The 27,944-nt window shown below is 42.1% G+C and overlaps 2 protein-coding genes across 2 annotated transcripts; one reads left to right on the plus strand and one right to left on the minus strand.

Moving 5' to 3' along the window:
- Nucleotides 1-4,763: 4,763 nt before the first annotated feature.
- On the minus strand, nt 4,764-15,938 carry LOC139379443 (cornifelin homolog A-like). Its single transcript, XM_071122254.1, has 4 exons — nt 15,819-15,938; nt 15,014-15,112; nt 6,503-6,654; nt 4,764-6,045 (listed from the first exon to the last, which is right to left on the minus strand). Exons 2-4 carry the CDS (start codon nt 15,108-15,110, stop codon nt 5,905-5,907), a joined length of 390 nt encoding a protein of 129 aa, XP_070978355.1. The 5' UTR covers nt 15,111-15,112; nt 15,819-15,938; the 3' UTR covers nt 4,764-5,904.
- A 2,728-nt stretch (nt 15,939-18,666) lies between these two features.
- On the plus strand, nt 18,667-22,628 carry LOC139379445 (odorant receptor 131-2-like). The gene is made up of 2 exons (XM_071122255.1): nt 18,667-19,737; nt 20,162-22,628. The coding sequence occupies exons 1-2, from the start codon at nt 18,812-18,814 to the stop codon at nt 20,220-20,222; spliced, it is 987 nt and encodes a 328-aa protein (XP_070978356.1). The 5' UTR covers nt 18,667-18,811; the 3' UTR covers nt 20,223-22,628.
- The last annotated feature ends 5,316 nt before the right edge of the window (nt 22,629-27,944 follow it).

The following is a 27,944-nucleotide window of genomic DNA, read 5'->3' on the forward strand; positions in this document are numbered from 1 at the left end:
ACAATAACAGTACTTACAGTTGACCGGGGCAGCTCTTTGAGGGCAGACATTTTACAAACTGACTTGTTGTAATGGTGGCAACCCATGACGATGCCACGTTGACAGTCACTGAGCTCTTCACCAAGACCATTCTATTGCCAATGTTTGTTTATGGAGAGTCCATGGCTGTTTGCTCGATTTTATACACCTTTCGGCAACAGGTGTGGCTGAAATAGCCAAATCCACAAAATTGAAGGGGGTCCACATACTTAGTGTACATAGGGCAGCAGTCTCCAAGGTGCAGGGTAGAATTTCAGGTAGCAGCCGGCTAGTAACATACTGTAACTGTCACACCCTGAACTTAGAGAGCCTTTTTATTTCTCTATTTGGTTAGGTCAGGGTGTGATTTGGGTGGGCATTCTAGTTTTTCTATTTCTTTGTTGGCCGGGTATGGTTCCCAATCAGAGGCAGCTGTCTATCGTTGTCTCTGATTGTGGATCATACTTAGGCAGCCTTTTTTCCACCTTTAGTTTGTGGGATCTTGTTTTTGTACTGTTGCTTTCCAGCCCTACAGAACTGTGTGTTTTGTTTCGTTTTGCATTTGTTGTTTTTCGGTGTCATCAATAAAAGAAAGATGTACCACGCTGCACCTTGGTCCAATCCATCTTTAAACGAACGTGACAGTAACTTTATTCCTAGTTGTATGTAAATATAAAGTGACAGATAATTAACAGTAGCAGCAGCGTATGTGATGAGTCAAAAAAGTTAGTGCAAAAAGGGTCAATGCAGATAGTCCGAAAAACCTATTTGGTTAACTATTGAACTAACTATTTGTCAGTCTTATAGCTTAGGGGTAGAAGCTGTTCAGGGTCCTATTGGTTCTAGACTTGTTTGCTATGTAACTGAGCCACAGAGGAGGGTAGTGCATTGTGGAAGGGTGTTGGTGGGGGGGATACATAACATTTGATGCTTGGCAAGATTAAACACTTCTAGAAGTTTAACAAAAAAATCTAACAGTAGATTTGTGGTAATTGCTGGAGCGGAAAGGATGGAATGGTATCAAATAAATCGTGTTTGACGCCATTCCATTTGCTCCGTTCCAGCCAATATTATGAGCCGTCGTCACCTCAGCAGGCTCCACTGGTGTTATCTTATTCCAGTCAGTTGTATGTGTGCATACATCAACAAACTTAATCCTGGTGAAATAGGATCAGCCCGGCGTATGCCTACATCCATGTCACGTTTCTGCTAATATTTCCCTGTAGCACAGTGCAACACTTCAGGATTGAAGTTGTCCACCTTGGCTTAAACTTTAAACCATCTCCAGTTGAATCCTATTCCTCATATGCACGACTCTTGGACCAGTACAGATCCTCTGGTCTTAAAATTAGTCCACTACTATACGAGTAATAGGGTGTCATTTGAAACTTAAATTGAGGTGGACAACTCCAGTCCTGAACAACTCCAAGTGTGTGCAGGCTTTTGTTCCAGCCCAGTTTTGGCTCATTAAATGTACCTACCTTTGACTTTCCCTTTTCCGCTGCTCTGTCAGACTCCAGAGTGGAGCTCCAGCCTACCAGCGACACCACCCTGAACCCTAGGAGCTACCACAGCAGCCGGCTCTCCCTGGAGGACAAAGCACTTCCTGCTGGCGGGGAGGGGAAGTTCCGTGATGGGAAAAAGAGCATAGGGACAGATTATGAGGAGAACTGGCAGGATGTGAGGGACAGCACCAGTGAGTCCACACACCTTGAGGATGACGAGGATTAGGAGTCCCTCCAGTCCATCTATGAGGAGGAGGAAGAAGGGTCGGTGGTGGTAATGCCAAAGCACATACAAATAAGAATAATAATAAGAAGAAGAAGAGGCAGGATGTGAAGGGGACCTCCACTGGGAGCCCATCCCCATACCTGCAGGTACAGACATTGAAGAACACAGACATTGAAGAACTGACAACACAAGTTACCTCCATTTGATGTTATTCAATGAGTCTCTTGTAAAAAGCACTTATAAAGAGAATCCACTTTTGTCATTATAGAATCAACCAAAAGGTTTGGGTTGTTTTGAATGCGCTACTTCTGGTTTGAAGCTATTGTGTTTTTACATTTGCAAAGGAACGTAGAGGTTGTGCTCAAAGCCACGACACAGGAAGTGGAAAATGTTTCTAGTTGGCTTTTGAGTACCCTTGTTGTTCCTCTGGCTTAAGATGAAGCAGCGTTATAATATACGTATGTCTTGTTCGTTTCTGACAGTGTTTGTATTTTCTTTGGCTTTTGTCCTTGCAGGAGTTCCATAGTTTACCGAAGAGACTGGTTCCCTCTGAGATCAAACACTGTCTGTATGAACTTGAGGTGAGTGACAGAGACAGAGAGGAACTGGGTTGCAAAACCAGACTTTGGGTTCAAGTACTATTTTGTTTTTCAAATGCTTTGTTTGATAGAGCCTGTCTGGAGTGTCAGATGACAGTGTTTTGTACTTTTCGGGACTATTTCATTGGTTGTATTATGCCAGGAAAACTCATTAGAGTGCAGCTAATGTTTTTGAAAGACAACAAATACTATTTTTAACTCTGTCTGGTTAAACAATGAACAACAACTGACAAGAAGAAACAGAGCAAATGTTGATAATTTTAACCTCAACAAAATGCAGACAGATTTATGATCGTTTGGAGATGTGTGTTCTCTACTAACTCCTCTTTCAGTTCCTAGTGCTGGCATCTTGCCAGGTTTCTCTCAGAAAACATTCATGAAATGAAGACTGCAACCAGACACCATCCTTAGTGATCAAGAGCAAATTGCCCTCTGGGTACACCACATCCATTCAACATGGAAACTTGGGTCTTATTTGGTTGAAATGTTGATCAATAAGATTTCCACCATTATTCACCCACTCAAAAAGATCGCTAGAAGTTTGCTGAAATTCGAATGTTTCGAATGTTGGTTGTGCTTTCAACCATCTGAAAGCACAGCCAAATTAAAGTGGAAAAACAATGTCTGATATTTGGTTTAGTTGTCATCTAAATGTGTTGTCACTGCGCTTTCAACCAATTAAAAGCACAAGAAAGCTCAATTGGGAATACCATGTCAGATATTTTGTATTTATACAACAAGTTGACGTGTTATCACTGTGCTTCATCAAATAGCAAAACCAAATGACCTGGATTTCAGTTGAGATTAAATCAAATCAATTGTTATTCATCACATGCTTCGTAAGTAAGAGGTGTGGACAAATAGTGAAATGCTTACTTACGGGCCATTCCCAACAACGCAGAGTGAAAGAAAATAGATAGATAATAAGTAAAACACGTAATAATAAAAGCAAAAATAGATACTTAATGAGTAATGATAACTTGACTATATACAAGGGGTAACATGCAGGGAAACAAGGGGTATCATAACTAGGAATAAAGTCACTGACTGATAAAGAGAGAGAAGGAGCAATTGAAGATATGGCCAGTTGGAAATGATTTACAGATGGGCTTGAAGGAAGGGGGAGGGGAGAAAAAGAAGTTGAGGCAACAGATGAGAGCAAATTGCATGGGAAGGAAAGCAAGAGAACAGTCATGGTGAAAGGGGTCACCTGTGGGAGAGGCTTCTGAGGAAGAGAGAGTAGCAGTGAACCAAGCTGACACCCAACAGGAGTGAGCCAAGCTGACACCCAACAGGTAGGTGTGAGCCAAGCTGACACCCAACAATCAGGAGTGAGCCAAGCTGACACCCAACAATTAGGAGTGAGCCAAGCTGACACCCAACAATTAGGAGTGAGCCAAGCTGACACCCAACAGGTAGGAGTGAGCCAAGCTGACACCCAACAATCAGGAGTGAGCCAAGCTGACACCCAACAATCAGGAGTGAGCCAAGCTGTCACACAACAATCAGGAGTGAGCCAAGCTGTCACACAACAATCAGGAGTGAGCCAAGCTGTCACCCAACAATCAGGAGTGAGCCAAGCTGTCACCCAACAATCAGGAGTGAGCCAAGCTGACACCCAACAATCAGGAGTGAGCCAAGCTGTCACCCAAAAATTAGGAGTGAGCCAAGCTGTCACCCAACAATCAGGAGTGAGCCAAGCTGTCACCCAACAATCAGGAGTGAGTGTGTTACCTATTTGTACTACTGTTGTATGCACAAATCAAATGTTATTGGTCACATTAACAGGTGTTATTGTGGGTGTAGCGAAATGCTTGTAAGGTGTGTGTGTGTGTGTGTGTGTGTGTGTGTGTGTGTGTGTGTGTGTGTGTGTGTGTGTGTGTGTGTGTGTGTGTGTGTGTGTGTGTGTGTGTGTGTGTGTGTGTGTGTGTGTGTGTCCGTGTCCGTCCGTCCGTCCGTCCGTCCGTCCAGCTCTCTACTGTCCCAGCGTTGCACTTCCAACATAATGGATGGGGAGAGGAAAAAATAAATGAGAAACACAGTTTTGTCTTGATTGAAACCGTTGAAATCAATTGTTTGTCTGCAAATATTTTCCATTCTCACAGAGATCAAATTAACTGCACATTCACTTCCTCCTTACACCTGGACCTTTTCAGTGAAGGGAAGTAGGCAAGTATTTACGATAGCCTGCTGTATGCTAAATGAATGGTTCACACTTTGGCCTCTTTGGAGTCAAGTCACATGCAGTAGTGGTGCGTGGGTATGTTCACTGGGGAAGCGTTGTGATAATTGTTTGTTTGCTCTATAACCTGTTAATTCATATACCTTGAGATTGTGATACAGTGAGGGGAAAAAAGTATTTGATCCCCTGCTGATTTTGTACGTTTGCCCACTGACAAAGAAATGATCCGTCTATAACTTTAATGGTAGGTTTATTTGAACAGTGAGAGACAGAATAACGACAAAGAAATCCAGAAAAACGCATGTCAAAAATGTTTTAAATTGATTTGCATTTTAATGAGGGAAATAAGTATTTGGCCCCCTCTCAATCAGAAAGATTTCTGGCTCCCAGATGTATTTTATACAGGTAACAAGCTGAGATTAGGAGCACACTCTTAAAGGGATTGAAACATAAGAACACTCAACTGAAATGTGGTTGGCATTTGAATCACGGGTTACACATTTAGTCATTTGGCAGGCACACTTTTCCAGAGCATTAATATTAAGGTAGCTAGGTAAGACAAGCACATATCATTCATCTTAAGGTAGCTAGGTAAGACAAGCACATATCATTAATCTTAAGGTAGCTAGGTAAGACAAGCACATATCATTAATCTTAAGGTAGCTAGGCAAGACAAGCACATATCATTAATCTTAAGGTAGCTAGGTAAGACAAGCACATATCATTAATCTTAAGGTAGCTAGGTAAGACAACCACATATCATTAATCTTAAGGTAGCTAGGTAAGACAAGCACATATCATTAATCTTAAGGTAGCTAGGTAAGACAAGCACATATCATTAATCTTAAGGTAGCTAGGTAAGACAACCACATATCATTAATCTTAAGGTAGCTAGGTAAGACAACCACATATCACAGTCATTTTAAGCAAACCTTTCCTTGATGGAGGAGCTTTCAGCAAAGTCAGGACTAGGAAGAAAAGACAAGTGCACAAGAAGGGCAAGTACATGGTAAGCTGTTGAAAATGTTTTAAGCCTGACATGAACATTCAATGGTTATTAAGACATTAATGATGGTATAGCATTTCTCTCCTAAAGACACATCTGAAGTATACAGTACATTCAACACACAGTATGGTTGCTATAGATTGGAGTGGTATTATATGCATGGCCCTCATTCATGGACGTCACTATTCAGCCATGATAGCAAGATTACAGAAGTGTGTTCTTTTTCAAACAATAAAATGCAAACAGTACGCCCCCATGTTAACCGTCACGCAAGATAAGGAACAAAAAGTTAAAGCACTTGCTCAACATTTCTGGTGAAATTGCACTTTTTGCTTGGCCATCTAGTTTACCACTCTCTTCTCTGGGTCCTAAGCCACGTGAAGCTGTTGGGTGACCATGTGAACCTGCTGGATGCCTGATGTGGTCCGTGTCTTAACCTCACGAGCCATCTGGCACCAGGCACAAGCGTAGCAGCAACACACCAACCCGACGTCCACGCAGGTCGAACCCTGAGAGGGGGAAGAAAGAAGGAGAGATGGATAGAAAATGAAAGCAGAGGACAAGAACATGTCAAGAGGACAGAGTTAAAAGGAGGATACGGATAGAGGTGGAGAGAAGAATAGGGCGTATAGAAAGGTTCAGAGGACGAAGGAGAGAGATACGGTTGTAGTTAATTTCATATTTAGCGTTATATTTAAAGGGGAATCAACACTAAGAACAACAACATTTCCAAGCACACCAATGATATTTCTTAACACCTCAAACGTCTGATAGTTTCCAACACCATTTCCCCTCAGAAGGGTAAATGAGATGTGCTGTGGGTACCACCCCCACCTGCCCCTGCACCCTCCGTCCACACTCACCTCCCCTCCCCGCTTCCCCGCCTCTGTCTACCCTCTTTCCCAACCCATCCCACCCACTTTCCCCACCCACCCACCCTGCCATCTCCCAGGGCTCGTACTGTACCTGGATGCCATAGCGTTCTCTCATGGAGGAGCGCATGCAGCAGGAGACAGCCATAAAGGCACATGGGTCCAGCAGGGGCATACAGGCACACCAGCCGTAGTGGGAGGCCGTCTGACACTGAAAACAGGGGAAGCACCAAGTGGCACAGCAACCTGCAGGGGGGGGTCAAGGTCATCAAGGTCATCAGAGTATCATGTAATAAGTACGTAATACTTGATGATTCATATGCAGTAGATTACAATGTGACATAACAAACTTTTGTTCCGAGTGAAAATAAAGGAAAAACAATACGAAAATGTATGTAAATAAACTCATTTTCAACACATACAGTTGGAGTCGGAAGTTTACATACACTTAGGTTGAAGTCAATAAAACTTGTTTTCAACCACTCCACAAATTACTTGTTAACAAACTATAGTTTTGGCAAGTTGGTTAGGACATCTACTTTGTGCATGACACAAGTCATTTTTCCAACAATTGTTTACAGACAGATTATTGCACTTATATTTCACTTACTCACAATTCCAGTGGGACAGAAGTTTACATACACTAAGTTGACTGTGCCTTTGAACAACTTGGAAAATTCCAGAAACTGATGTCATGGCTTTAGAAGCTTCTGATTGGCTAATTGACATCATTTGAGTCAATTGGAGGTGTACCTGTGGATGTATTTCAAGGCCCACCTTCAAAAGAATTCAGCCAAGACCTCAGAATTTGTTTTTTAGACCTCCACAAGTCTGGTTCATCCATGGGAGCAATTTCCAAACACCTGAAGGTACCACGTTCATCTGTACAAACAATAGTACACAAGTATAAACACCATGGGACAACGCAGCCGTCATACCGATCAGGATGGAGACTCGTTCTGTCCCTTAGAGATTCATGTACTTTGGTGCGAAAAGTGCAAATCAATCTCAGAACAACAGCAAAGGACCTTGTGAAGACGCTAGAGGAAACCGGTACAAAACTATCTATATCCACAGTAAAATGAGTCCTGTATTCGCATAACCTGAAAGGCCGCTCAGCAAGGAAGAAGCCACTGTTCCAAAACTGCCATAAAAAAGCCAGACTACGGTTTGCAACTGCACTTGTGGACAAAGATCGTACTTTCTGGAGAAATGTCCTCTGGTTTGATGAAACAAAAATAGAACTGTTTGGCCATAATGACCATCGTTTTGTTTGGAGGAAAAAGGGAGAGGTTTGCAAGCCGAAGAACTCCATCCCAACCGTGAAGCACGGGGGTGACAGCATCATGTCATGGAGGTGCTTTGCTGCAAGAGGGACTGGTGCACTTCACAAAATAGATGGCATCGTGAGGCAGGAAAATTATGTGGATATATTGAAGCAACATCTCAAGACATCAGTCAGGAAGTTAAAGCTTGGTCACAAATGGGTCTTCCAAATGGACAATGACGCCAAGCATACAGTGGGGCAAAAAAGTATTTAGTCAATACTTATTTTCCACCATAATTTGCAAATAAATGTATTAAAAATCCTACAATATGATTTTCTGTATTTTTTTTCTAATTTTGTCTGTCATAGTTGAAGTGTACCTATGATGAAAATTACAGGCCTCTCTCATCTTTTTAAGTGTGAGAACTTGCACAATTGGTGGCTGACTAAATACTTTTTTGCCCCACTGTACTTCCAAAGTTGTGGCAAAATGGCAACAAAGTCAAGTTATTGGAGTCGCCATCACAAAGCCCTGACCTCAACCCTATAGAAATATTGTGGGCAGAACTGAAAAAGCGTGTGCGAGCAACGAGGCCTACAAACCTGACTCAGTTACAACAGCTCTGTCAGGAGGAATGGGCCAAAATTCACACAACTTATTGTGGGAAGCTTGTGGAAGGCTACCCGAAACGTTTGACCCAAATTAAGCTATTTAAAAGCAATAAAACCGAATACTAATTGAGTATATGTAAACTTCTGACCCACTGGGGATGTGATGAAAGAAATAAAAGCTGAAATAAATCATTCTCTCTACTATTATTCTGACATTTCACATTCTTAAAATAACGTGGAGATCATTTTTAACCTAAGACAGGGAATTGTTACTAGGATTAAATGTCAGGAATTGTGAAAAACTGAGTTTAAATGTATTTGGCTAAGGTGTATGTAAACTTCTGACTTCAACTGTATATATTACCTCATCATAATTTCTTCTCTCGTTTCTCCCACTTCCTCCCACTTAGCCTCTCCCTCTTTCCCTCAGTCTCACCACTAAGTGCTGGGTATGGTTGAGACAGAGTGAGTAAGATCTCAACTCTCCCTCTCTTCTTCGCTCTCCAGCTCTCTAGAGGGCTTTCAACAACTACAGATCAATAACGGAAAACCATCAACCATCAACCAACCAGTGGTGGAAAAAGTACCACATTTTCATACTTGTAAAGTAAAGATACCTTAATAGAAAATTACTCAAGTAAAAGTGAGTCACCCAGTAAAATAAACTACTTAAGTAAAAGTCTAAAAGTATTTGGTTTTAAATATACTTAATTATCAAAAGTAAACTCAGCAAAAAAAGAAACATCACTTTTTCAGGACCCTGTCTTTCAAAGATAATTCGTAAAAATCCAAATAACTTCACAGATCTTCATTGTAAAGGGTTTAAACACTGTTTCTCATGCTTGTTCAATGAACCATACGCAAATAATGAACATGCACCTGTGGAACGGTCGTTAACAGCTTACAAATGGTAGGCAATTAAGGTCACAGTTATGAAAACTTAAGACACTAAAGAGGCCTTTCTACTGACTCTGAAAAACACCAGAAGAAAGATGCCCAGGGTCCCTGCTCATCTGCGTGAATGTGCCTAAGGCATGCTGCAAGGAGGCATGAGGACTGCAGATGTGGCCATGGCAATACATTGCAATGTCTGTACTGTGAGACGCCTAAGACAGCGCTACAGGGAGACAGGATGGACAGCTGATCGTCCTCACAGTGGCAGACCACGTATAACAACACCTGCACAGGATCGGTACATCCGAACATCACACCTGCGGGACAGGTACAGGATGGCAATGACAACTGCCTGAGTTACACCAGGAATGCACAATCCCTCCATCAGTGCTCAGACTGTCCGCAATAGGCTGAGAGAGGCTGGACTGAGGGCTTGTAGGCCTGTTGTAAGGCAGGTCCTCACCAGACATCTCCGGCAACAACGTCGCCTATGGGCACAAACCCACCGTCGCTGGACCAGACAGGACTGGCAAAAAGTGCTCTTCACTGACGAGTCGCGGTTTTGTCTCACCAGGGGCGGTGGTCGGATTCAAGTTTATCGTTGAAGGAATGAGCGTTACACCGAGGACTGTACTCTGGAGCGGGATCGATTTGGAGGAGGATGTTCATGGTCATGGTCTGGAGAGGTGTGTCACAGCATCATCAGACTAAGCTTGCTGTCATTGTAGGCAATCTCAATGCTGTGCGTTACAGGGAAGACATCCTCCTCCCTCATGTGTACCCTTCCTGCAGGCTCATCCTGACATGACCCTCCAGCATGACAATGCTACCAGCCATACTGCTTGTTCTGTGCATGATTTCCTGTCATGTCAGTGTTCTGCCGTGGCCAGCAAAGAGCTCGAATCTCAATCCCATTGAGCACGTCTGGGACCTGTTGGATTGGAGGGTGAGGGCTAGGGCCATTCCCCCCAGAAATGTCCGGGAACTTGCAGGTGCCTTGGTGGAAGAGTGCGGTAACATCTCACAGCAAGAACTGGCAAATCTAGTGCAGTCCATGAAGAGGAGATGCACTGCAGTACTTAATGCAGCTGGTGGCCACACCAGATACGGACTTACTTTTGATTTTGACCCCCCCTTTGTTCAGGGACACATTATTCCATTTTTGTTAGTCACATGTCTGTGAAACTTGTTCAGTTTATGTCTCAGTTGATGAATCTTGTTATGTTCATACAAATATTTACACATGTTAAGTTTGCTGAAAATAAACGCAGTTGACAGTGACAGGACATTTCTTATTTTGCTGAGTTTAGATGTAATTGCTAAAATATACTTAAGTATCAAATGTAAAAGAAAAAGTAGAAATCATTTCAAATTCCTTCTATTAAGCAAACCTGACGGCACCATTTTCTTGTTTTATATTTATTTCAGGATAGCCAGGGGCACACTCCACACTCAGACATAATTTACAAACTAAGCATGTGTGTTAGGTTAGTCCGCCAGATCAGAGGCAGTAGGGATGACCAGGGATGTTCTCTTGATAAGTGCGTGAAATTGGGCAATGTTCCTGTCCTCCTATGCATTCAAAACATACTTTTTGGTGTCAGGGAAATTGTACGGAGTAAAGATTTTTACTTTAGTACTTTACACTGCTGCAACTGACTAATGAATATACAATAATTGTAAGGCAGGGATGGCATCAAATGATTTCAGTTCTCTCCTGTTCACTGTCGCTGTTCATCAGGGCCGCAATAGGCGATACCAATATATGCGCCCCAAGCCAAACTAGAATAGTCCCAGTAAGCAAAGTGATGTTGAAAAGACGTCAAAAATACATACAGTTGAAGTCGGAAGACTACATTAGCTTAGGTTGGAGTCATCAACCACTCCACACATTTCTTGTTAACAAACTATAGTTTTGGCAAGTCGGTAAGACAATCTACTTTGTGCATGACACAAGTCATTTTTCCAATAATTGATTACAGACAAATTATTTCACTTATAATTCACTGTATCACAATTCCAGTGGATCAGAAGTTTACATACACTAAATTGACTGTAACTTTAAACAGCTTGGAAAATTCCAGAAAATTATGTAATGGCTTTATAAGCTTCTGATAGGCTAATTGACATAATTTGAGTCAATTGGAGGTGTACCTGTGGATGTATTTCAAGGCCCACCTTCAAACTCAGTGCCTCTTTGCTTGACATCATGGGATTTTTTTTTTTTTTGCCAAGACTTCAGAAAACAAATTGTTGACCTCCACAAGTCTGGTTCATCCTTGGGAGCAATTTCCAAACACCTGAAGGTACCACGTTCATCTGTACAACCAATAGTATGCAAGTATAAACAGCCGTCATACCGCTCAGGAAGGAGACACGTTCTGTCTCCTAGAGATTAACGTACTTTGGTGTGAAAAGTGCAAATCAATCCCAGAACCACAGCAAAGGACTTTGTGAAGAAACAGGTACAACACTATCTATATCCACAGTAAAATGAGTCCTATATCGACCTAACCTGAAAGGCCGCTCAGCAAGGAAGAAACCACAGCTCCAAAACCGCCATAAAAAAGCCTGACTACGGTTTGTAACTGCACTTGGGGACAAAGATCGTACTTTTTGGAGCCGTCTGATGTAACAAAAATATAAATGTTTGGCCATAATGACCATCGTTATGTTTGGAGGAAAAAGGGGGAGGCTTGCAACCCGAAGAACACCATCACAACCGTGAAGCACGGGGGTGGCAGCATCATGTTGTGGGGGTGCTTTGCTGCAGGAGTGACTTGAGCACTTCACAAAATAGATGGCATTATGAGGAGGGGAAATTATGTGGATATATTGAAGCAACATCTCAAGACATCAGTTAAAGCTTGGTTGCAAATGGGTATTCCAAATGGACAATGACCCCAAGCTTACTTCCAAAGTTGTGGCAAAATGGCATAAGGACAACAAAGTCAAGGTATAGGAGTGACCCTCACAAAGCCCCAGAGGTGTGGACTCGAGTCACATGACTTGGACTCGAGTCAGACTCAAGTCACAAATATGATGATTTGCAACTCAACTTGACTTTAACACCAATGACTTGTGACTTGACTTGGACTTGAGCTGTATGACTCGACCTGACTTGATACCCTCTCCAAGCCCAAATATGAAAAATAATGCTATTTTAAAAAGTGTGCAGCTCTTCATTTAAGTGATTACAGTTTGAATCGGACATCAGCCAATCAAATTGTGCCAGCTGAGAAAAAGTTGTGTGTGGCAGTGCAAAGGAATGTTGGCGGGTGAATTTAGAGATGGAGCCCTTGGAAAGATGATACCCAAAATGATTATTTTCGGTTAAAAAGATGACTCTGTATCAACAAAAAACAGATTGCAACTTGCAAAACATGCGGGAAGAAAATTACAGACGGAGGCACAACAATTTCCAACGTTGTTTGACATTTGAAGCTACACAAAGAACGGTAAGCTAATATAGCCGACAGCTATATATTTTATTACTTTACTAGTGTATCATGTAGGCTAGCGTAATGTTAAATCAATGAGCCTCCACACAGTCAGTTAGTGCGGTAACGTGATCATTGCACCCAAGATCGAGCTACAGCTGGCTAGGCAGTTGGAAGCCTAAATCCTGCCTGATGTTCCTAAAACAAGGTTGGGCGATTGTGGTTGGGCGATTGTGTACAAGCCTACATCGCCCGATTGCACCCCATAGCGATCCTCGATAGTCAATCACTATTGGGGGGGTTCTTTCTCATGGCTACCCATGTATTTCCATGGAAATATAACGTTTATATGGAAAATAATAAATATATGGATATTTTTAAAGGCATTCATGATTTGCGTAAATGTAATATACTAACTATTACTCTTGTTAAAAAAATGAAATGGTATTACATTTGGTGAAGAGCCCATTATGACTTGTTTAGGACTCGAAACTCAAAGTTAAAGACTTGAGACTTGACTTGATACTTGACGGTCTTGACTTGAGACTTGACTCGGACTTGCCTGTCTTGACTTGGGACTTGACTTGGAACTTGAGTGCTAAGACTTGAGACTTACTTGTGACTTGTAAAACAATGACTTGGTCCCACCCATGCAAAGCCCTGACCTCAATCCTATAGAAAATTTGTGAGCAGAACTGAAAAAGTGTGTACGAGCAAGGAGGCCTACAAATCTGACTCAGTTACAACAGCTCTGTCAGGAGGAATGGGCCAAAATTCACCCAACTTATTGTGGGAAGCTTGTGGAAGGCTACCCGAAACATTTGAACCAAGTTAAACAATTTAAAAGCAATGCTACCAAATACTAATTGAGTGTATGTAAACTTCTGACCACTGGGAATGTGATGAAAAAAATAAAAGCTGAAATAAATCATTCTCTCTACTATTATTCTGACATATCACATTCTTAAAGTACAGTGGTGATCCTAACTGACCTAAGACAGGGAATTTTTATTAGGATTAAATGTCAGGAATTGTGAAAAACTGAGTTTAAAAGTTGGCTAAGGTGTATGTAAACTTCTGACTTCAACTGTATTTTCCAGACCTTGAAGTTAGGTCCAATTCAGGATCTGAATGAAAGGGGAAAATGTATTTTCCGTATGGTTAAAATAAAAACTTTCCATGACATTGAAAATATGTATTTTCTGGATGTTGAAATCAGGCTAATTATTGGGTTCTGTATGAAAGTTGAAAATAAGTAATTTATAGACATCTATGTTTAGGCCAAATCAAGGCTGGTCCAGACCGGACAAAATCTGAACTAAACATAGACGTCTATGATTGGTTCAGATTTGGTCCAGACCGGACCAAAAACCAATGTCCATGGATGTGGAAATCAAGGCCGGTCCAGAACTGCATAAGAAAAAGACGTCCACAAGGCGTTGGTGTCAGTCCGTGCTTACTGAGATGTAGCCTGAAATTGAATTGTATGAATTCCCATCTATGTGGTAAGTCTACAATTTGTAAGACCCCAAAAACGACATCCAGACAGGACCAAAAAAACATGTCCCTAAGACATCAGCTTGTGGTCACGTAGGCCCACAGTTTGTAAAACCTGCCATTGCGTTGGCTTTATTAGTCCTTATTCCGGTGACTAATCAATTTGGTCATTTAAGCTGTTAATGTTAGCTAAACAACTTTAGCAGGAGCCTATTTGCAAGCCTATTTGCAATGTATTTACACAGCGGGAAATGCAGGAGTTTTTTATGTTTTGCTATGATCAGCTTGTCAAAAATGGACAGATACAAACTTGAAACCACTGATCATGACAATGGCGTGAAACTCCTGGACAACAGTTGTGATTGTCCATTCCATATTGTCCATTTTACTTTTATCTGTCCTGATTTTAGGATATGTTTGTTAACATGACAGCCCTCGTCAATCTGCTGCCGTATCCCGTTTAATGAGCGGGCGGGCGGTGATGTTCATGTAAAATGTCCTAATGAAACAAACTCTGTCCCTCCCTGTAACGCTGAACATTCATTGACATTCCTAGAGCGCAGCCCCCCTTGGTCTCCATGGCTCCCGATGACGTCACCCACTTAGCTCTGGCTTTGTGTTTGTAATTCTCCAATCGGGTTCTCCTTGACCCTCCAACCACCCCCATTTCCCTTCCAGTAAATGTTAGATTTGCACAGGAAAACACAGCTCAGACCCCTCCCCTGGTAGGCCTGCAGTTTTCTTTTTTCAATTGAACTGTACAATGAATATGTATGCCTACTCTGAGTTAATCTAAAAAAATGTAATAATAGAAATATACATTACAAAATAAAACATACACCTAGATCTGGGTGTGGAGATGAGCATATTATGGAAGTGACTCGATATGACTTACATGTGCCCATGTCAGAGCAGCAGTCAAACAGTCCTGTGCTCCATTGCCCTGAGCTCTGGGTGGTGGTTACAGTGGTGATCTGCTGCTGGACAGCCATGGCTACACCACAACACACCCAAGGAGGTAGGGAATGAGGAAAAGAGAGCGAGAGAGAGAGGGAAATAAGACAGGAGGGAGGGAGAAAGGAAGGAAGGAAGGAAGGAAGGAAGGGAGGGAGGGAGGGAGGGAGGGAGGGAGGGGAGGAAGAGAAGAGCTTACATTTAGTGGGGAGAGAGATGTACTGGGCTGATAAGGGCTTTTAAAAGCATGAAAGGATGTAGTTAGATATTATACATTTGCATGTTAAATGGTTAACTACTATCTTGAACAATAATAATTTCTAAGTTAAATAATGTTTATAGTAATGTATTTATTTAAAATACATGTTGTAACATTTCCAAAAATGTTTTGTTGTTGCTGCAAACAGCATGTGCCTGTATCAAATAATGTCGAACATTCATATTGAATAATACATTCATACGAAAAATAAAAACTATTGAAAAATAAAACGTGCTACTCATTTATATCGCATATCTTGTCGAATCTTGAAAGTTTTGTAAATAAAATGTAACCAACCAGGAACACTTATTTTTTAAATAACTATTAAAGTTTATATCCATCTCTAATCCAATAGTTCCGGTTTCTAGTGGGAAAAGTATAAACTCATCTCGTTCGATTTAAACAAAAAGACGTTAATAAGTCATGCAATATGAAAGAACGAACTCTTTAATACATGAATATACATTTACGGAATTTGTAGTCTTACCTTTCTCAGTATTCAACTACAGCCTGAGTAGAGAAAGGGTGGACACTGGTTGCAGCAGAGTGAACAACTGTGTGCAGCAGGCTATTCCAAAGAACCGATGAGCACATCTATAAGGTCAATGCGGAAAGCTGTAAGATCGGTTCCTATTATAAATGTTGGCATGGGTTACACTTTTGTCTCTGCCTAAATCCACCATATTTTAGCAAAAAACCTTTAGGAGTACTTTAATTATTGTGGGTCCAGTGACATTTTGATGTATATTAGGACGATATTATTTTTTATATAATACATACTCATATTATAATTGTTAGGGTCCTCCTCTTTATTGTCAGGACAAAAATATTTTCACGATTTCAGTAATATCTTCAAAATCAATAAATCAAAGCAAGTTGTTGGGTTCATTTGACCTGATAAAGTAAAATCATGTTGAAAAATGATGGTAAAAGTACAATTTATAGTCATAAAACATACATTAAAAATGATAGTGTTGCTGCTTCCTGTTTTTATTTGTTATTGTTGCTTGAGTGTCAAAATACCGCTTTCAGGTATCCAAATTCATAATCAATATCCTGCAATAAGTCATGATATATTGAAGACCAATACATACAAGTTACTCGCTACACACACGTCACACTTGTGTTCAGATTACTAGTATTTTTCTAAATTAGTACCTTATAATATACACACGCACCAATATTTACCAAATGGTCACTCAAGACTGGAATTGATTAGCTTGTTCTGCTGTAATCAATAGCGTGCTCAAATTAATAAGTCACATCAAAATGGTATATCAATCAATGGAACTGGGACCGTTTGCGCTCTTCTAACAGACAAATCTCAATTATATACTACATATATGTCGATAGATGACAACTTGTCGTAGCCATTTATCAATGTAGAGTGCATTCAATTTAAGAATAATGGAGTCTATTGTGTTTTTGGGAACCTTTAATGCTGCAGACATTTTTTGGGGGTACCCTTCCCCACATATGTGCCTCGACACAATCCTGTCTCGGAGCTCTATGGACAATTCCTTCGACCTCGTGGCTTGGTTTTTGCTCTGACATGCAGCGTCAACTGTGGGACCTTATGTAGCAGGTGTGTACCTTTCCAAATCATGTCCAATCAATGTAATTTACCACAGGTGGACTCCAATCAAGTTGTAGAAACCTCTCAAGGGTGATCAATGAAAACAGGATGCACCTGAGCTCAATTTCGAGTCTCATAGAAAATGGCCTGAATACCAAATTCTGTGTTTTTTTTCGTTATGGGGTATACCTTAATAATCAAATCCATGAAGTCCCACTACCGGCGCATATGACATAAACACTGCAAGCACCAAAGATATTGATATGTTTCAAGCCTTCGATTTTGTGAGATTGTAAAGACTATAAACTTCAATACTAACGTCACCAATTTGAGGTAACAAAATAAAATAAAATGTATACTTCCTATGCGGAAACTTTGGTTTTAGAAGTGGGGGGGGGCTTCATAATATTTTGTTATTTTTTTGTGCGTTAAACACTCCAAACAGCCTACCCAACCGCACAGAGGCATCCGTGATCCTAAAGCACACATCTTCCTCCGTTTGTATCACGGAAGCATTTCCTCAGTATAAGGCACTTAAACTCTGCTTGGAGTTTGCCAAAAGGCACCTAAAGGACTCTCAGACCATGAGAAACAAGATTCTCTGGTCTGATGACACCAAGATTGAATTATTTCGCCGGAATGCCAAGCGTCAGATCTGAAGGAAACCATCCCTGTGGTGGTGGCAGCATCATGCGAGTGGGGATGTTTTTCAGCGGCAGGGACTGTAACACTAATCACAATAGAGGGAAAGATGCACAGAGAGATCCTTGATGAAAACCTGTTCCAGAGCGCTCAGGACTTCCAACAGGACAACAGCCAAGATAATGTAGGGGTGGCTTTGGGACAAGTCTCTGAATGTCCTTGAGTGGCCCAGCCAGAGCCCTGACTTGAACTCGATCGAACATCTCTGGAGAGACCATAAAATAGCTGTGCCACTGACGCTCTCCATCCATCCTGACAGAGCTTGACGGGATCTGCAGGGAAAAATGGGAGAAACTTCCCAAATACAGGTGTACCAAGCTAGTAGTGTCATAGCTAAGAAGACTTAAGGCTGTAATCGCTGCCAAAGGTGCTTCAACAATGTCCTGAGTAAAGGGTCTGAATACTTACGTAAATGTGATATTTCAGTTTTTGATTTTCAATAAATTAGCAAAAAATTCTAAAGAATAATGTTTTGCTTTGTCATTATGGGATATCAATTTTAGAATACAGCTATAAGATAACAAAATGTGTATTAAGTCAAGGGGTCTGAATACTTTCACAATGCACTGTATAGTATGTGGTCGTAATTCTGCTAAAACTGCACTAGATGGCAACGTCTCAACTGTTTTAGGATCGTGCTTAAAAGAGCCTTGCACGTCACTTAACGTCACACATGTTCTTCCGCTGTTAGTCCTAATTTGAATTGAATTTAAAAAGTGACTGTATCGAATTTATTGTATTGGAATATTTGTTATGTTTATTGATAAAGTCAATTATGTATGTGGTAACATAAAGGGCATGTGCCCCTCAGAGTAAAAGTCCTTTCCTGTATCAGAGCAGCACATGTTGGTGGAGACATTTTATTGTTTAGCATGAGTTTTGGTTATTTAGAAACCCAAAAGCATAGTTTCCAGTTGAAGATGGGAAAAGTACTATATTGAAATGTGGGCATTGGGCACTGTGCACACTCGCTCACTTTGTGATTGACAAACAGCCAGACAGAGAAAGAGGAGGGGGGTGGTGGTGGGGGTGAGTAAGAGAGATAATTCTCTCACTCAGACTAGACCATTGCATTGCATGTCTTGGAAGTACTCAGATTGATGAGATGATCACTCAATTTTTACACGTTTCGGAAACTATGAGAAGAAATAGACCACGATGAAAAAATCCAATACCCCAAATCCAGTATCAAAAGAGGGATAATGTCAATACCAAACGGGACTGGAGAGACGGGCGCAAAGGACTACACCTATGTACGGGTTTGTGCGTCGACCGTCTCCTTCATAATATTGGCGTTCTTCAACATCGTCATTAACTGGACTATAGTGCGCGAGGAGCGACTTCGGAGCCATGCGCGCTTTGTGTTAGTTTTTCACCTGTTGATGTCAGCTCTGGTGTACTTTGGGATGTGCTCTGTTTTCTACCTCCAGATTTACCTCGGCGCCAGGCTGGTGGCATCCATCTGTGTGGCCATGGTAACTGTCCTAATCACCAGCGCGTCCAATATACTCCTGACTCTCACTGCTATGGCGCTGGACCGTTATTTTGCTGTCTGTCACCCTATGAAGTACAGTTCTGTCTGGCATTGGCCCTGGTTAGTTGGACTACTGACGTGGGGGCTCGCGCTGGTTATTCCCCTCACTCTGCTCCCCAAGACGGAGCTGGACGCAACTGGTCCAAATGGGGAATGTGGACGGGAACAGCTGAAGAAAGGTGAACTGAAAAAAATCTTGCTGATATCTGTGTGTACGATATTGATTCTGTACAGTTATGTAAGGATACTGTTTGAGGGGCGAAGGTTGGGGGTGATAAATCGACGCAATAGTGTCGGATGCAAGACCATCGCCCTGCACTTTACTCAACTCGCCGTGTACATCCTCCCCAACTTTGTGCTAATAGTTATCCAGAAACAAGAACACCTTCAGTCGGGGACCAAAGAACTGTCAGCGGTGGTGAGCTTTGCCTTCTTTAGTTTGGCGCAGTGCATAGCACCAATCGTCTACGGTTTGCGTAAAGAGGAACTCTTGGAGCAGGTGCATCGCCGGTTCCCTTGTTGTTCCCGCCACCTGAAAAGCGTTCTCGAGTGGACGGTGCGTGCCACCACGCCTCGTCTGCATCCACAGCCACGGTATGTGTTAAAATATTTGTGGTTAAGATAAATGCCAAAATGTGTTACTCACTTTATGCACACTCATTTGTCGAGCCCAGTGGCTTGGAGAATGATGAATGGATGAATACTGAAAGACATTAGGCATGACTAAATACTCACTTGTGTAGACCAACCAGAAACAGTACGGATTATTCAAAAAAACATATTATTTTATACTGTATATTCTCTGACAAAGTTAAGAAAGTTGATAGGTATAATTTGCTGTGTTTCCTGCTTCCCCTTTTTTTACTTCAGTTTTGGAAAATGTGGGATGTGAGACTACAGACCAAGCTATTCTTACCGTAGTTGAAAAAAAAAGAAACAATAATGTCTCTGACAAACATCACATGGCTTCGGAGACATCTTGTTTTACTCAGATGCATGTTTGGCTTATTTTCCACAGGGAAAGAACATTGACATCCCAGACACTCATCTCACTGGAGCCTCCACAGACACCAGTATAAGGGAAGAGGGAGCCCTCACTACTAACTCAACTACCCCTGTAACAGACCCATCAGTATGTCTCCAGTGCTCCATAGGCTGGGCTAAATACGTTTTGTACCAGACCGATACTGCCACCCAAATGCCATGGAGACGCTGGTGGAATGGAGGGTGTAGCAACTAGACATCACAACACATTTGGGAGCATATTGTATATCCATACAGTGTGGATTCACCCTCTTTTGCTGATTCATTCATACAGTACTTGAATATCCAGCATCTGCACAAAGCTGTGAAAGTGCTTCTGTTCTACCCAGGGTGTAGTGACTTTATAGGAATGGGTATCACTATGAACATACCGGCCCCAGACCTGTATTATGTTAACTGTACAGAGTCAGAGAAGAGTCCAACGAGGTTTTGACTAATTGGACTGAAAATGTACCGTACAAAACAGTGGCACAGCCAGAGATTTGTTGATGGGTGGGCCAAAAATATACACTACCGTTCAAAAGTTTGGGGTCACTTAGAAATGTCCTTGCTTTTGAAAGAAAAGCACATTTTTTGTCCATTAAAATAACTCGTAAAACACCAGTCTCAACGTCAACAGCGAAGTGGTGACTCCGGGATGCTGGCCTAGGCAGAGTTGCAAAGAAAAAGCCATATCTCAGACTGGCCAATAAGAAGAAAAGATTAAGATGGGCAAAAGAACACAGACACTGAACTCTGCCTAGAAGGCCAGCATCCCGGAGTCGCCTCTTCACTGTTGACGTTGAGACCGGTGTTTTGCGGTTACTATTTAATGAAGCTGCCAGTTGAGGACTTGCGAGGCGTCTGTTTCTCAAACTAGACACTCTAATGTGCTTGTCCTCTTGCTCAGTTGTGCACCGGGGCCTCCCACTCCCCTTTCTATTCTTGTTAGAGACAGTTTGTACTGTTCTGTGAAGGGAGAAGTACACAGTGTTGTGTAGCTAGCTAACACAACATAGTTAGCTAACACAAAGTGCCATTGGAACACAGGAGTGATGGTTGCTGATAATGGGCCTCTGTACTCCTATGTAGATATTCCATAACAAATCAGCCATTTCCAGCTACAATAGTCATTTACAACATTAACAATGTCTACACTTTATTTCTGATGAATTTGATGTTATTTTAATGGACAAAAAATGTGCGTTTCTTTCAAATACAAGGACATTTCTAAGTGACCCCAAACTTTTGAACAGTAGCGTATATATTTTTCCTACCATAGAGGAAAATGTATAGTTTTATAGCTCATTTCATTCTATTCTATACATTTTGCCATGAGGCTTAGAGACATTTTTAAAGCTAATTGAAGCAACAAGCTAATTGAAGCAACAACGAAAAAAATAGGTGTGTTGATTGTGATAAAGGCACTGGATTATGAGCTGTCTGGTGTGCTAAATGAACAAATGAAATAAACCGTTACATCGTGTATATATAGCCATAGAAGCACAGTGACATTATGCCTCAATGCAGTCATATTCGTGGCTTATTGGGGGTGTGGCTTTCAGTTAGTTATTTTTGGCAACCCACCCCGTGAGTGAATGTCATTCCAGTGAATCTGTTTTTATATTTCATCAAATCTGACTAAACCAGTGTTTGCTATGAATTTTATCTTATGGTGTTTGCAAGTTTAGGTAAAAAGACAAATAATGTCCCGTTTGGAAACCAGACAAGTAAAGAGCATTTTTGCTCAATCTCATTGGGTGGGTGTGGCTCCCCTGCGCCTACTCCGCTCGTACAAATCCCCCAGAAGACACCAGAATTGACTGCATGAGCATTGTGCAATTTATCCTACTATTCAAAAGTTTATTCCTTTCATGTTAATTGAAGCAGCAATTACTTTTTTTGTGAGATGAAGTCAGGACAATACGTACTACTTGAAATGAAAAGACTCCAATTAATTCAAGCTGAAGCCAGATTGAAGATTATTGCCCACCCCCACCATATGGACCCGTGACAGATTTTCAGTAATACAAGAGTTAATACTGTGAACAGCATGTGATCTGGAGCAGTAGCAACTCTGTGGTTGAGCTCGCGTCACTTCAGTTTGTCAGACTTGGCGCTCACTGTACACTCAGACAAGGGGAAATTCTCAACGGCAAACCGCAAGAGTTCCTCATTACTGGCGCAGCAGATAGCCTACATGCAAAAACACAACCAAACTATGATTCGTAGTGCACATTCACAGAGGATGAAGCAGGGGACAATGTTTGACATCGACACATAATCAGTCTTCACACACCACAACTCATTCCTGTAATTGCCTGGTTAGGTTCGGTAAACGAGGATGTTGATGAGGTGAAACTAAGATTAAGGTTCAGATGAGTGGTCTGGAGGGGTTTACCTGCTCAGACCCACATTACACAAGGTTTTAATCCTGGACTATAAAGTGCTTTTAATGAAGACTTGTCTCAACATGTTTTTTTGTTTAGGTTAAGTGTTAGTGTACTTGGCCTTTCCCTCAAACTAACAGAATTATACTGTTATGAATACTTGGGGTACCACCAGGTGGCATAAGGTATAGATGAATCGCACTCTGTTCTGCACTCTGTTCTGGGCTGCCTTCTCCAATTCGTTCCATCCCACGCTGGATCTTTTGTTGTCTTCTTCTAGCTCTCGCCTCCAGGTGTTTCATGGCCGCCCTCTTTTCCGTTTCACATGTGGGGAAACATATAATAAATAACAAAGGGTAACATTTATCAAACAAACAACTTTTAAAAGGGCAGTTCAAGTGACTATACTTCAGTTAGACATTGTATTTATTTTGTCAACACATCACAATATCTCCTCTAAGCCCCCTGGTGCAGTGCACTGGCCAAGCGTAGAGAAAATAAGCAGGACAGCTCAATTTGCAGAAATGTTCCAATGCTACGTTCTGGTGCAGACAGACAGAAGACAGAGATTTCCTTCCAAACCTTGAACATTACAGAGGCGTCTACCATCATGCGACTGCTATGAGAACAGGCACTAGCCAAATGTGTGTGTGTGGTTTCAAAAAGACCTGACAATTCTCCAATGAGTATGTAGTACGTACCTGATAACAATACTAAATATTGTTGTTCCTTGCAATCAAAATATTTAAAAACAGCATTGAAATGGGCACTGTAAGGCTAGCAGACATTCTGGGGGTAGAACGGGGCAAATAAGGGCCATGTAAGAATTCTGCGAGGGCATCAGAAACTATGTAGCAAAATGTCCATAATATCTCGATGCAGAAGACAACTAGGAAAGCTGCTGTTACTGTCAATATTACTCGGCAACGTGCAATCATTGGACAATACACTAGACGAGGTACGATCACGAATATCCTACCAACGGGACATCAAAAACTGTAATATCCTATGCTTCACGGAATCGTGGCTGAATGACGACATGGATATTCACAGCTAGCGGGATACACGCTGCACCGGCAGGATAGAACAGCACACTCCGGTAAGACGAGGGGGGACGGTTTGTCCATATTTGTAAACAACAGCTGGTGCACCAAATCTAAGGAAGTCTCTGGATTTTGCTCGCCTGAAGTATAGTATATTGTGATAAACTGCAGGCCACACTTGTCTAGAGAGTTCTCAGCTATACTTTTCGTGGCTGTTTATTTACCACCACAGACAGATGCTGGCACTAAGACCGCACTCAGTCAGCTGTATAAGGAAATAAGCAAACAGGAAATCACTCATCCAGAGGCGGCGCTCCTAGTGGTCGGAGACTTCAATGCAGGGGACCTGATCACCGACAACGACGAGACAGCCTATAGGGAGGAGGTCTGAGACCTGGCCGGGTGGTGCCAGAATAACAACCTATCCCTCAACGTAACCAAGACTAAGGAGATGATTGTGGGCTACAGGAAAAAGAGCACCGAGCACGTCCCCATTCTCATCGATGGGGCTGCAGTGGAGCAGGTTGAGAGCTTCAAATTCCTAGGTGTCCACATCAACAAACGAGATTGGTCCAAACACACCAAGACAGTCGTGAAGAGGGCACGACAAAGCCTATTCCCCCTCAGGAAACTAAAAAGATTTGGCATGGGTCCTGAGATCCTCAAAAGGTTCTACAACTGCAACATCGAGAGCATCCTGACCGGTTGCATCACTGCCTGATACGGCAATTGCTCGGCCTCCGACCGCAAGGCACTTCAGGGGGTAGTGCGTACGGCCCAGTACATCACTGGGGCAAAGCTGCCTGCCATCCAGGACCTCTACACCAGGCGGTGTCAGAGGAAGGCCCTAAAAATTGTCAAAGACCCCAGCCACCCCAGTCTTAGACTGTTCTCTCTACTACTGCATGGCAAGCGGTACCGGAGTGCCAAGTCTAGGACGAAAAGGCTTCTCAACAGTTTTTAACCCCAAGCCATAAGACTCCAGAACAGGTAACCAAATGGTTACCCAGACTTTTTGCATTGTGTGCCCCCCCCAACTCTTGTTTTACGCTGCTGCTACTCTCTCTCACACACACACACACACACTTTTTCTTTCGCACCATTGGTTAGAGCCTGTAAGTAAGCATTTCACTGTAATACCTGTTGTATTCAGCATACGTGACAAATAAACTTTGATTTGATTAGATTAGACCCTATTACAGTTTATCGAGCTAATATTAATTTTAGCTGAGGAAACGGCTGCACTTTGGTCATAGTAATGGTAGATGTGAAGGAATGACATTACCAGCACATTAACTCTACAGAAAACATTTCCTGTTTAAGAAACTATGAAAGTCATTTGAATTTCTAGCTAACGTGTAGTTCTTTCTCAAAATCAAGTCACAGAGGGGTACTGCACAGCATTTTGCGATTTGTTTCCAAGGCAAAGATTTTATAACGGGTTAAGTTGTTGCATGCACCGTATGAATTAATATGGACTGAAACTAAGCAGGACTAACCAATCACACAAAAAGGCATGAATATACACATAGAAGCCCAGCTTTCAATACATCAATGTATCTAAACAAAATAGCCTTCATTTTAAATTATCCATAGAACGGCTATTGGAGGAATGCTTAAAGTCTCTGTGTCTCATTCTCTGTGTCTCATTGACTTAAATAATTCTATAAACATAAGTTAACACATTCAGCTTACTGGCGATGCGGACAGTGCATTTGATAAACAGATCATCTTGCTTGCAGTGTTACACTAGGCTAAACAATCATATATGTATCATAGAACGATCGTGTTGACATCACGTACATATGAGCTTTAACATTCATGGTGCATTTAGGAGCTCCAACCTCAAGTTCCAGAATTGGATTACAGATTCGAGACACATTGACAGTACTGTCATTGCATTGGCCAATTAATAAAAACAAGTATACATTTCTCAGGATGGAATCGGGTGTCATATTCAGTCCCTTGGCACTATATGGAGGATGATATAACGGTTATAAAATGCACAGAGCAGAGGTGACAGTTTGAGAAGGAGGTCAGAGGTGGAGGTCGGAATGTAAGAGAAACAGAGTGTGGCTGTAGTTAAAGAGTGCGTGGAAAGGGGAGATGGAAAGAGTAGGGAGGGAGAGGCAATAAAGAGAGGAGGGAGAGCTAAGAACAGGGATGAGAGGGGGCATTTAGAAGCCCAGAGCCAGAGGGGAGACCGCTCCTCCGTTTTCCTCCACGACTGTAGAGATGGCCCTCAGGTTCTTGAAGATCTGCTCGTCATTGCGGGTGCGCAGAGTCTTGATGTTCTGCATAATCCTCTGACGAAGGGAGGAGAGAAAGGAGAGAGAGAGTGGAAAGAAGAAGAGGAGAATGTTAAATGAGCACGATGAGAAACAGAGAAGGCAAGAGGAGTACTTGTCTTTATCTATAATCAAACAGAACATTGCACCTGCACATCTCAAAATACCAGTTCTCACACAACATCTTCTCATGCTGGGCAGAGGGATAGCCCTGACTCAGGGAACATGACACCCTGGGAGAGGAAATAAGGAAAGGGGATAACCTCGTCAGTTGCACAACTGAATGCATTCAATCAAAATGTGTCTTCCACATTTAACCCAACCCCTCTGAATCAGAGGGGTTGGGTTAAACCGAAGTCCACCAAACAAACACGCACAGTGTGATGACGAACGTGTGAGGTACAGAGACAGAGATTGCGTATGTGTGTAGCAGTGTACTAATTTATACTGAGACAGGACGACCACCATGGCGTACAGGTCAATGGCACTGGCAGCAAGTCTCTTCAGCACAAACTGCGCATCTGTACCAGCGACAACCAAATAGAGTCATACAATCAAACACCCTTCTGATTGACACAATCACACAACAACCATGTTCACCACTGCAGTGGCTTACATACAACAGTATCACCATCCAAGCCACTGTCCTAGCAGCACCTATCCAGTCACGTGGACAGCGCTCTTAGTCACTCAACTAGGATCCTCCTGCCGTGTTTGAGGAGCGGCACTTCAACAAGGGCTCCCATCTGCTCACTGGCTTGAATCGTCCACAGAACACAAAAATATCAACGGCAAACTGAGGAACACGTACAGTCAGGCACCAACACACTAATATACTCACCAGTTCTCTGCTTTGTGTTCCCTGTAGTGTCAGCCCTGTGCCCCAATCTGCCTTCCGACACATAGAGACAGGGAGAGAGAAGGATGGAGGAACAATGCATGATGTTCGTAATGTGTGTTTGTGTTTGTGTTTTTGTGCGTGTGCGTGTGTGTGTGTGTGTGTGTGTGTGTGTGTGTGTGTGTGTGTGTGTGTGTGTGTGTGTGTGTGTGTGTGTGTGTGTGTGAGTGAGTGAGTGAGTGAGTGAGAGAGAGAGACCAACCTCTTGGCCTGCTTGGTGAGTTCTCCAGCCAGAGTCTTCTGTAGGCATTTTAGCTGGTTATCAGCATTCTTTACACACACACTTTGTGTTCAATTTGTATAGCTAGATTCACATCTTAAGAGTAATGCTATAATGGTATGTACACAGAGTTCAAGTCAGAAAGGAAGAGAACAGCAAATAATATCAACGCAGGTTATTGCACCTGATACAGTCCATACAGCTCACAGTACAGTAGGGGACTTTACATTCGGACAAATATGTTTTATTAAATCTTTGCTTCCTGGTATTCTACTTAGTAACCTTTGACTCTCTGTTAGCCGGAAACTGTTGAGAGCCATGAATCGCTAGAGGATGCCACCTAGTTCCCTTGAAGATCCGTAAGATTCTGTGCTCAAGCAAACACACACACACATGAACACACACACATGCACACACACACACAAAACAACAAAACATGTCAACATTTCAAGTTGAGAAGGAGGTTGAATCTAAGCTAAACTACTACTAATATTCTTACTGCGTGAAGCTCAATTTAACAACCTAGACATCTTTATTAATTTTCGGAACTTATCCCAAGAACAGTGAACGGTTTGGCCAGTTGGATGTAGAACCAACAATATGATGCAACAGAGCCTCCGCTTGCAGTGAGTATGTTTTTTTATCACTCTTGAGAAGACACAGTGAGCTGAGAGGAAGCAGAAGAGGAACTATCACTGCTCTGAAAATAGACTGAGTGGTACATACTGTAGTGTCTGTTGGCTTCGTGTTCACACTGGCCAGATGTATGATGTTATTAGAAACTGTTTACCAGCATAATTAGAGCAGAAAAAAATACATGTTTAGTCATATGGTCTGATATACCACGGCTGTCAGCCAATCAGCATTCAGGGTCGAACCACCCCGTTTTATTTCTACTAATACTAAACTGAGCTGCTGTATTCCTGATTAGTGGTCAAC

Source organism: Oncorhynchus clarkii, chromosome 21 (genome assembly GCF_045791955.1).
Source record: "Oncorhynchus clarkii lewisi isolate Uvic-CL-2024 chromosome 21, UVic_Ocla_1.0, whole genome shotgun sequence".
In the NCBI taxonomy this organism is placed as follows: Eukaryota; Metazoa; Chordata; class Actinopteri; order Salmoniformes; family Salmonidae; genus Oncorhynchus; species Oncorhynchus clarkii.

What these genes read in the sequence shown, in the direction of transcription:
- LOC139379443 (XM_071122254.1), bottom strand. Translation starts at nt 15,110, where the DNA reads ATGGCTGTCCAGCAGCAGATCACCACTGTAACCACCACCCAGAGCTCA. An exon ending in CTGCTCTGACATGGGCACAT is followed by an intron (nt 6,655 to 15,013) that starts GTAAGTCATATC and finishes CCCCCCCTGCAG; the next exon opens with GTTGCTGTGCCACTTGGTGC. An exon ending in GAGAACGCTATGGCATCCAG is followed by an intron (nt 6,046 to 6,502) that starts GTACAGTACGAG and finishes TCCCCCTCTCAG; the next exon opens with GGTTCGACCTGCGTGGACGT.
- LOC139379445 (XM_071122255.1), top strand. Translation starts at nt 18,812, where the DNA reads ATGTCAATACCAAACGGGACTGGAGAGACGGGCGCAAAGGACTACACC. An exon ending in CGTCTGCATCCACAGCCACG is followed by an intron (nt 19,738 to 20,161) that starts GTATGTGTTAAA and finishes TATTTTCCACAG; the next exon opens with GGAAAGAACATTGACATCCC.